Here is a 10,848-nt window from a genome sequence, read left to right as displayed (position 1 = left end):
ATCTAAATTTGAAGTTGCCAAATAGATTAGACCATTCAGACACGTAGTCGGGATCATTTTTCAAAACAGCAGAATTAGCTGTAATTATAATTTGACATCCCACAGACTAGGCCTCCTCCGAATTCCATCAGCCGGCCAGTGTCGACTGGCGACTACCCAGAGGAGGGCCTTCTCTGTGGCTGCTCCGACCCTCTGGAACGAACTCCCCGTGGAGATTCGAACCCTCACCACCCTCCAGGCCTTCCGCAAAGCCCTTAAAACCTGGCTGTTCCGACAGGCCTGGGGCTAAAGACTTGTAGCCCCACCTCGAATGGTATGATTATTGTGCTTTTTTAACTGTGTATGGTCTTTATGTTTTGTAACTTTGTCTGTTTTTCCTCTCCCTTGAGTTGTGAGCCGCCCTGAGTCCCTTTCAGGGAAAAGGGCAGCATACAAATAAAGTAAAATGAAAAATAAAATGAAAAATCATCGGCAAAAAGGACGCAATTGCTTTTAATGCATAAAATCATTGATGAAATTATGAAAACCAAGGAGATGCTTTCAGTCTCGTGACTTTAGCCTCCAGGACAACAAAAAAAAGAAGAAGAAGAGGAACCAGCCAAAACAATTTGGGGACAAAAGTCAATTTAATCAACAACTAACACAAGATAAATATTCACATTGGCCAAAGTTCCTCAAACAAATTGTTCACCATGGAAGGACTTTCCCATCCCAATTCAGAAAAGTGCCAGTGTCCTTCTCAGAAAGATGAGCCAGAAGGTTTAGGATGGCCGCCACACTCGAATCCACTGTCATCTGAGCCTAGAGAAATGAGAATAATATTTAGGTAAAGGTAAACGTTTCCCTCGCACATCTATGCTAGTTGTTCCTGACTCTGGGGGGTGGTGCTCATCTCCTTTCAAAGCCGAAGAGCCAGCACTGTCCAAAGACGTCTCTGTGGTCATGTGGCCGGTGTGACTAAATGCCAAAGTCGCATGGAACTCTGTTACCTTCCCACCAAAGATGGTTCCTGTTTTGCGTGCTTTTGAACTGCTAGGTTGGCAGAAGTTGGGACAAGTAACGGGAGCTCATTCTGTTACACAGCCCTAGGAATTCGAGCTGCTGAACTGCTGATCCTTCTGATCGACAAGCTCAGCGTCTTAACCACTGAGCCACCGCATCTCTTTTACACAGGATCCATAGCCAAAGCAAAGTACCACCGAATTGTTCATTGCTAGAGGCAAACTATAACTTTTCTTCACTTCTTTTAAAGTTTTCGGGAGATCAAGCTACCTTTCCACCCAAGTGAAAACTTATCAATGAATTAAACAGGTTTAAGGTAATTGTCTTTTGGATTTGGGCCAATTTATGTTATATGCTCTGGGCTTTGGTTGGTCATAATAGCAATAGCAATAGCAATAGCAGTTAGACTTATATACCGCTTCATAGGGCTTTCAGCCCTCTCTAAGCGGTTTACAGAGGCAGCACATTGCCCCCACAGTCTGGGTCCTCATTTTACCCACCTCGGAAGGATGGAAGGCTGAGTCAACCCTGAGCCGGTGAGATTCGAACCGCTGAACTGCAGATAGCAGTCAGCTGAAGTGGCCTGCAGTACTGCACTCTACCCACTGTGCCACCTCGGCTATATAAGCCCCAACGATCCTGCTCCAAAGGTATGAATGAGTTTCCGGAACAAAAAAACCTACCATACTGCCTCCCATGTCTGTGAGCACCCATCCTGGATGCAATGTGATGCACAGAATCTCATCGGCGCTAAATGCAAACGATTGGCACCGTGTCAGCATATTCAGAGCAGCCTAGAAGAGAGACATGCCAGGAGCATGTCAAGCAGGCTCCGTGAGCAAGACAAAATGCAATGTTTAAAATCATTTTTGAGTGCCAGAAAAATCTTTGTAGTTTATTCCATGCCAGATTGGGGTTTGACTTTGGATAGAGGGCAGGGCAGGGCAGGAAAAGAAAGGAAAGGAAAGGAAAGGAAAGGAAAAAAGGGAAAGGGAAAAAAGAAAAAGGAAGAGGAGAGGAGAGAAAAAGAAAGAAAAGGAAAGGAAAAAAGAAACAGAAAGAGGAAAGGAGAGGAAAAGAAAGGAAAGAAAGGAAAAAAGAAACAGGAAGAGGAGAGGAGAGAAAATAGAAAACAAGAAGAAGGAAAGAAAAAGAAAAAAAGAAGCAGGAAGAGAAAAGGAAAGGAGAAAAGAAATAGAAAGAGGAGTGGAGAGGAAAAGAAAGGAAAGGAATGGAAAGGAAAGGAAAAAGGAAACAGGAAGAGGGGAGGAGAGAAAATAGAAAAACAGGAAGAAGAAAGGAAAGAAAAAAGAAGCAGGAAGAGAAAAGGAAAGGAGAAAAGAAAAAGAAAGAGGAGGGGAAAAGAATAGAAAGGACAGGAAAGGGGAGGAAAAAGGAAACAGGAAGAGGGGAGGAGAAAATAGAAAAACAGAAGAAGAAAGGAAGAAAAAAGAAGCAGGAAGAGAAAAAAGGAGAAAAGAAACAGAAAGGAGAGGAAAGAAGAAAGGAAAGGAAAGGGGAGGAAAAGGAAACAGGAAGAGGAGAGGAGAGAAAATAGAAAACAGGAAGAAGAAAGGAAAGAAAAAAGAAACAGGAAGAGAAAAGGAAAGGAAAGGAGAAAAGAAACAGAAAGAGGAGAGGAGAGGAAATGAAAGGAAAGGAGAGGAGAGGAGATGAAAAAAGAAACAGGAAGAGGAGAGGAGAGAAAATAGAAAAACAGGAAGAAAAGAAAGAAAAAGAAAAAAAGAAGCAGGAAGAGAAAAGGAATGGAAAGGGGGAAAAGAAACAGGAAAGGAAAGAAAAAGAAAAAAAGAAGCAGGAAGAGAAAAGGAATGAAAAGGGAAAGAAGAAACAGAAAGAGGAGAGGAGAGAAAATAGAAAAACAGGAAGAAGAAAGAAGAAAGAAGAAAGAAGAAGAAGAAAAGAAGCAGGAAGAGAAAAGGAATGGAAAGGGGAAAAAGAAACAGGAAGCGGAGAGCAGAGGAAATAGAAAAACAGGAAGAAGAAACAAAAGAAAGAAAAAAAGAAGCAGGAAGAGAAAAGGAAAGGAAAGGGAAAAAAGAAACAGGAAGGGGAGAGTTCACAAATAAAGGGAACATGAGATAGGCAAGTGACAGGTATTACATTCGCATAATAATCCCTGGATTCTCTTTTTGATGCTTCTTTGAAAAGGAATGTTGGCTTCTTCAGGATTCAGGAACATACCTCTGAATTATTTTATGCTTGCCAATGTATGCTAATGCATCATTTACTCCGTAAGCATTTTCTAAAAACAGGATTGGTATCGTAAAGTACAGGTAATCCTCGTGCAGGGACCATTCAGTTATGCCAGTGAATGAAAAGTCACTTCCTAACCAGCCCTTTCATTGAGGACCTTTGCGGTCTCTAAAGCTAAAGAGAACTGAAGTAAAATTGCAGACTTGGTCACGGTTTTACTCACTTAACAACCGAGTTGCTGGTCTCAATTATGGGCAGTAAATGAGAACTACCTGGGCAGAGTTATTTTAATTACCCTCCACGCTTTGCACCAATGTATATTTACTACCTTGCTACAACGGTAAGGAATAACTTCTCCGTACTTCCACAGGTAAACGTCCGTGATGGAACCTGCATAACTGGACATGTTGACAATGGAGGCTTTGCTGCAGCTCATCCCTTTCTTGGGGCTGTCCTGAGATGCCTTCCTCAGCAAAGGCAGGAATGCCTAGAAAAGACCGACAGAACTTAGGGCAGCCACCTTATTCATCGGCTTGAGAGTCGAATTGTTGCTAAATATCCATTCTCGGCATCGATCAGCATTAAGGTAAAGGTTCTCCTTGCACATATGTGCTAGTCTAGGGGTAAGCAATCTGTGGCTCTGGAGCCGCATGTGGCTCTTTCATCCCTCTGCTGCAGCTCCCTGTCACTGGTTGGCTCCACAATTGACAGGGCCAGTGATGGGTTGCAGGCAGGATGCCCCGGTATGGGAATACCAGATCCTGCCATTCCGGTACGGTGCTCCGGAGGGGCCCCCTCCCGCCCCCCACGCTCCTTACCTGTGCTTTATGCTTTTGGTGCTTCCGCGCACGAGCATGGCGTGTACGGCGCCTGCGCAATGCTCCGCGGAGCAGCTGGAGCATCGTAGAGACTTGCGAAAGCATCATTTGATGCTAGAACGCATGAGTGTGCTGCGCACGTGCATGGTGGTAACTCCGGTACGATTGAAAGGGAATCCAGAATCCACCATTGGATAGGGCTTTTGGTTAGGACAGGTAGAGGAAAAAGGATGCCACACTAGGAGAAGAATCAACTTCTGGTCAGCAGAAGAAAAAGGATGCTGTGCTAGGAAGAGACTCTATGATGGGGGAATTGGACTTCCGGTTGGCTCCGGAATTGAACAATGGGCTTCCAGTTAGGACCTGTATGGCTCTTTGAGTGTTTAAGATTGCCTACCCCTGTGCTAGTCATTCCCGACTCTAGGGAGCGGTGCTCATCTCCATTTCAAGCCAAAGAGCCAGCGCTGTCCGAAGACGTCTCCATCGTCATGTGGCTGGCATGACTAAATGCCAAAGGCACACGGAACGCTGTTACCTTCCCACCAAAGGTGGTCCCTGTTTTTCTACTTGCATTTTTTACAGGTTTTCGAACTGCTAAGTTGGCAGAAGCCGGGACAAGTAACGGGAGCTCACTCGGTTACTCGGTGCTAGGGATTTGAACTAACGAACTGCCGACCTTTCTGATCGACAAGCTCAGCATCTTAGCCACTGAGCCACCACGTCCCATATCAGCATTAGGGATTATCATTTTGCAATTTCAAGGTGGAGTCAGCCTTCCATCCATTGATGGGATTCAAAAAAAATTACTACCAGTTCTGTGGGCGTGGCTTGGTGGGTGTGGCTTGGTGGGCATGACAGGGGAAGGATACTGTAAAATCTCCATTCCCTCTCCACTTCAGGGGCAGGTTACTGCAAATTCCCCATTCCCTCCCCAGCAGCTGGGACTCGGGAGGCAGAGAATAGATGGGGGCAGGGCCAGTCAGAGGTGCTATTTACCGGTTCTCCGAACTACTCAAAATTTCAGCTACTGGTTCTCCGGAACTGGTCAGAACCTGCTGAATACCACCTCTGCTTCCATTCTTCCGAGGTGGGTAAAATGGGGACCCAGATTGTTGGGGACTCTGTAAACCACTTAGAGAGGGCTGAAAAGCACTGTAAAGTGGTATATAAGTCTAAGAATAGAATAGAATTCTTTATTGGCCATGTATGATTGGACATTCAAGGAATTTGTCTCTGGTGCATAAGCTCTCACTGTACATAAAAGCTATAAGTTACAAATCATGATCACAGTCTAAGTCATAAGTGCTATTAATATTGCTATATCTGCAGAACTATGGATTCATCGCAGGAAATCTCTGACCGTCTCTTCCCCTTGCAAAGTCTATGGTCTAAAAACATAATCCAGCAATGACTGACAAATGGTGTGATATATATGTTTTTTTCATTTGACGGCTTCAATAGGGGCAACTCGCCACATTTCGAGGCTGCATCTTTGGAAGTTCTTCCTCTTAATATTTGGCCCTGTACCTTCTTTGGCTGGAAAAGACACCGTCAGGGTTTCAAGTAACAAACCCAAAATGCTGTTATTCTGTCCCTCTCCCAGAAAACCCTGTCCATCAATGACTTCTCTTTCTGAACGTTGGCAGAAGAAGAAACGGTTCAAGGAGAAGAAGAGGAGGATGAGCAGTGGTGGTATTCTGCAGATTCTGACCAGTTCTGGAGAACCGGTAACATAAATTTTGAGTAGTTTTGACTACAGTTTATTTGTACCCATTTCCTGTGTTCTTATTCATGGTTATTCTTATTCCTGTACATGAACGACAAACTAAATAAATAAATAAATAAATAAAATAAAAATAAAATAAAATAGTTCGGAGAACTGGTAAATATCACCTCTAACTGGCCCCGCCCCCGTCCCAGCTGATCGGGAGGGAGGGGGGATTTTGCAGACTTCCCATGGAGTGGGGAGGGAATGGAGATTTTGCAGCATCCTTCCCCTGGAGTGGGGAGGGAATGAAGATTTTGCAGCATCCTTCCCCTGGAGTGGGGAGGGAATGGAGATTTTGCAGCATCCTTCCCCTGGAGTGGGGAGGGAATGGAGATTTTGCAGCATCCTTCCCCTGAAGTGAGGAGGGAATGGAGATTGTACAGTATCCTTCCCCTGGAGTGGGGAGGGAATGGAGATTGTACAGTATCCTTCCCCTGGAGTGGGGAGGGAATGGAGATTGTACAGTATCCTTCCCCTCGAGTAGGGAGGGAATGGAGATTTTACAGTATCCTTTCCCTATCACACCCACCAAGCCACATCCACTAAGCCACACCATGCCCACCAAGCCACACCCACAGTACCAGTAGTAAAACAATTTGAATCCCACCACTGAGGATGAGGATGAAGAGGTGCTTCCCTTACCTGGCTCATCATCATGGGCCCAATGACGTTGGTTTGGTAGACCTCAGCCATGTCTTCAGGTTTTTGAGTCTCGAGTTTGGAATCAAGGCATGCAATTGCTGCGTTGTTGATCAGCAGGTTCAACCCAGTCCCATTCAGCCTCTCCGTGACCATCTTTACAGCCGACTTGATACTGGATGGATCGGTAATGTCTACGGGAACAGGGAGAAGGTCCAGGTAGGCCCCGATTTACAGCTGAAACTTTCTGCCACTGACATTTCTTAAGCGGGTTTTGCCCCGTTTTGGGAACCTTTCTTGCAACAGTTGTTAAGCAAATAGCCGCAGTTGTTACGTTAGTGTTTAAGTGAATCTGGCTTCCCCATAGACTCTGGTTGTCAGAAGGACACAAAGGGCTCATCATAAATATGATTCCCTTGCCAAGCGTCTGAATGTTTGATCGTGCGAACATGGGGGCATGACAACGGTTGTGTGAAAATGGTCATAAGTCCCTTTTTTTCAGTGCTGTTGTAACTCTCTGCCTCCGACACAGAGCCCTCATCAGAGCCTTCCCCAGACTCCAGGACTGGCCATGTTCCTCCCCAACTTCCTCACTATCCAAATCTGCTGCCAACTCCACTGGCCACTGGCAGGCCACAACATTAGAAATGAAGTTTGCATGGATAGTGATAGGGTACTAGCGTCTTTCCCAGGATATCATCAGGACCAGTCACTTACTCAGTGGGATGATCACAATTTCCTGGTGCTGAGCAGCCAAATTCCTCAAATCCTGAAAGATACGGAAACCAAAGGTTTAGGAAAGACTTCCAGCCGATGGGCCGATTCTCACATCCCACTAATTTTGGCATTCGGCTATCTCACTCTTTTCAAAGGCTGTGCTTCACTCAGCCTCGGCTCGCTGCAGAAATCTCAATTTAGCAATAGCAATAGCAGTTAGACTTATATACCGCTTCATAGGGCTTTCAGCCCTCTCTAAGTGGTTTACAGAGTCAGCATATTGCCCCCACAGTCTGGGTCCTCATTTTACCCACCTCGGAAGGATGGAAGGCTGAGCCAACCCTGAGCCGGTGAGATTTGAACCGCCGAACTGCAGCTAACAGTCAGCTGAAGTGGCTGCAATACTGCACTCTAACCACTGCGCCACCTCGGCTCTATAATTTGAGCTGTCCTAGTTCTGGAATGGTGTTTTCTCTTTTCCACAACAAACGTTTTGCCATATTAGCAATCTGCAACAGCACCTTAACAATGATGATGAAGATGACACAGCCCTGAGCAAGGATTTGCTCGGTTCTTATTGTACCCTCAATGATATATTGTGCATCCCCATTTCGTTTTGGATTGCAGGACAAATCGAACCCTTGGCTTTTGCAGAAGGAAACTGCCACATTATGCCCAACTCACACTTCTGAAGTGTGTGCCAAGTCTGACTCTTTTGAAGGTAGTACATACCTCTTTCCTAGAAAATGAAAGATTTTAGGAAATATTAAAGGGCAGAATATTTCCCACTAAAAGGGAGGAAGAAACTCATCCCCCCTTGGTCAACGGGCCATTAAGGCCTGGGCCAGAGAAACATGTTTTTAGGCAGGAAACAGACTCACTCTTAATAGCCCCCACCTTTATCAATGGGTCATTAAGGCCTGGGCCAGCATATTCTACATAACAAAGATCTACAGCCAGAGGCATAATAGGAATCCCAAAGCCCTTTCATCACGTCACCACCCAGTAAGGCTCAACCAAACTGGGACTCAAAGGACAGCCTACAGAGTTGCCACTGCAGGGCCCCATGGGAGTCTGACAGCCAATCAGAGTGCATTTCTTGCACAGGAGTGGGAGGCCCCGGGGCGGGGCCCAACAGAGGACATAAAACCCAGGGATTCTCAGCAAGCCAGCCCTTTTTTCTTCTTCAACATCTTTGAGGCATGTGACCCCCCTTTTCTCCAGGACCTCCAACCCATGTGGTCCTGTCCACCATTAAAAGCATCTTTTCAAGTGGCCTCCGTGTTTCCACTATCTTTTCCCCCACTTGGAACTGATCCCAGAAGGACATTTCTTCCAACAGTGCCCTAAACTTAAAGCACTGGGTTTAGCAGTCTTTTTTTTTTGCCACTTTTGTCTTCTAGCCTGAAGTTTGACAACCCTGCTCTAAGTTATCCAGGGTCTACAAGGGAGCCATTTGTCATCAAATGACAAATCCCTCCCCCTTATTTTTTTTACTGTAGTTTATCATCACATTTACATCTTAGCAATAGCAGTTAGACTTATATACCGCTTCATAGGGCTTTCAGCCCTATCTAAGCGGTTTACAGAGTCAGCATATCGCCCCCACAGTCTGGGTCCTCATTTCACCCACCTCGGAAGGATGGGAGGCTGAGTCAACCCTGAGCCGGTGAGATTTGAACAGCCGAACTGCAGAACTGCAGTCAGCTGAAGTAGCCTGCAGTGCTGCATTTAACCACTGCGCCACCTCGGCTCTGTTAGCTTCAGTAACTATCACCAAATCTTTATCATGGTCCAGTGGGGTACAGTCAATATTGAACAACTGTATCCCCCCCCCAAGTTATATTATCTATTAAACTATTAAACCTGGAATCCACACTGGATAACGGACATTAACACAACAGAGCAAGCCGAGAGGTATTTCAGGAGAAGAGTCCTCCACTCCTCTGCTCACAACAGAATCCCTTATGCCACCAGGCTTCAAATTTTGGGCTTGGACAATTTAGAACTTTGCCATCTGCCATCCGACCTAAGCGTAGTACATAGAATTATCTGCTACAATGTCCTACCTGTCAATGATTACTTCAGCTTCAACCTCAATAATTCACGGGCAAACAATTGATACAAACTCAAGGTAAACCGCTCCAAACTCGACTGCAGAAAATACGACCTCAGCAACAGAGTGGTCAACGCCTGGAATGCTCTACCTGATTCCGTTGTTACATCCTCAAACCTCTAAAACTTTAACCTCAAACTGTCCACCATGGACCCTATTCTTAAGAGGTCTGTAAAGGGGGCGTGCATAAGTGCACCACCATGCTTACCATCCCTGCCCTACTGCTCCCATTTATTTGTACTCGTTCCTTGTGCATATATACGTATACCTGCTTATACTTATATGTGTATATGTTACATTCATACTTATGCTTGTTTTCTCATACATGCTTGACGAACCAAAATAAATAGAAATAAAAAAATAATTAATTAATATTATTAAACCTAACAACCCTCCCCCAAGGTCTTTATGAGAAGGCGACCAAATCCTTCGATTCAACAAGCCTGCACATTTCTTACATTGTCCATTCAAAAGATAAAGTATCTTAATATCTGGTGTTTGTTTCCAACTTTCTAGCAGCCCTCGGGGCATCCAAAGGCAAGTTTAATCTTGGAACTAATTGGCTAGATCATACTTCTGATTCAAGGCAATAAAACCTACGTGTGAAAACATGACTCCCAAGAGTTACACCAGTATTTGGCTTCCTATCTATCGCTGCCCTGATTCCAAGGTTAAACAAGATTTAAAGATTGTGAGTCAACTTCCCTCTAGTAACAGATCTCACCCTATGGCATACCTGACTACGTGATCCCTCTGGATCCCGGCAGGTTGCAAAGATCCATTGTGGTGGGTTGCTTTTCTCAGCCAGTTGTTTGATTATCTCCAGACCAATGCCCCGATTTGATCCTGTCACCAGGACGCTGCGTGCATTCAGCCCTTCCATATTTCCTTGACAGCCAGATAATCTAGATTCTAGAACAACTCCAGAAAAATAACTCTGGTGGCTGCCTTCTCTCTCTACACTTTTGCTCGCCTCCCTCTCTCTCTCTCTCTCTCGCAGCTCCAAGTGTTTGCAAACACCTAATCTTATATAATGCTCGCGGATGCAACGAAGAGGAAAAGGGAACTGATAGGTTGGTGCAACGCCTGGATTTAATAAGTATCTAGGTGACCTTTAGACATTTCAGGCTTCCTCCTACAGGCTTGCAGATTTCCTAACTGAGCAATGGACTTTGTGACCGCCCCACTTTTCCATACGGCCTTTTAAAAGTTGCCACAAGGGACAAACAGGGAAATTGAGGACAAAGAGAAAGCAATGCAAAGACAAATGCAAGCCACAGTTATTCGGTGTGAACAACTTAGCTAAAGGATAAGCCTTGGATCATTAAAAAAAGAAAAAAGAAATGAAAAGTAAGCCAGCTGCATTATGGTGTAAGGTACTGTAAATATATATAACAAGGGAGGGGCTCACTAAATGCAGGGTGGAAAGAACTGAAACAAGAGAGGCACTTACGGTGCTCAGTGGCGCAATATTTATTCAGTTATCTCTGAGATTCAGGTGTTACCATCCCCGATTAAAACTTGAGAAACAGTCACAGAATGCCACCCCCCCCCACACACACACAGGCATT

General features: G+C 45.0%; 1 protein-coding gene across 1 annotated transcript; it reads right to left on the bottom strand.

Annotated features, from left to right (window-relative positions):
* Positions 1-467: 467 nt before the first annotated feature.
* LOC116517525 (C-factor-like) lies at positions 468-10,348 on the bottom strand. The gene is made up of 6 exons (XM_032230525.1): positions 10,014-10,348; positions 7,162-7,213; positions 6,448-6,638; positions 3,548-3,706; positions 1,686-1,796; positions 468-801 (listed from the first exon to the last, which is right to left on the bottom strand). The coding sequence occupies exons 1-6, from the start codon at positions 10,158-10,160 to the stop codon at positions 688-690; spliced, it is 774 nt and encodes a 257-aa protein (XP_032086416.1). The 5' UTR covers positions 10,161-10,348; the 3' UTR covers positions 468-687.
* Positions 10,349-10,848: the final 500 nt, after the last annotated feature.

The sequence above is a fragment of the Thamnophis elegans genome, chromosome 14, assembly GCF_009769535.1.
Source record: "Thamnophis elegans isolate rThaEle1 chromosome 14, rThaEle1.pri, whole genome shotgun sequence".
NCBI classification, from domain to species: domain Eukaryota; kingdom Metazoa; phylum Chordata; class Lepidosauria; order Squamata; family Colubridae; genus Thamnophis; species Thamnophis elegans.
The sequence above is the reverse complement of the archived record's forward strand: the minus strand, read 5'-3'. Positions and strand labels throughout refer to the sequence as shown.

What these genes read in the sequence shown, in the direction of transcription:
- LOC116517525 (XM_032230525.1), bottom strand. Translation starts at nt 10,160, where the DNA reads ATGGAAGGGCTGAATGCACGCAGCGTCCTGGTGACAGGATCAAATCGG. An exon ending in TTCCTTACCGTTGTAGCAAG is followed by an intron (nt 1,797 to 3,547) that starts GTAGTAAATATA and finishes TCTCTCTTCTAG; the next exon opens with GCTGCTCTGAATATGCTGAC. An exon ending in CAGACATGGGAGGCAGTATG is followed by an intron (nt 802 to 1,685) that starts GTAGGTTTTTTT and finishes TCATTTCTCTAG; the next exon opens with GCTCAGATGACAGTGGATTC.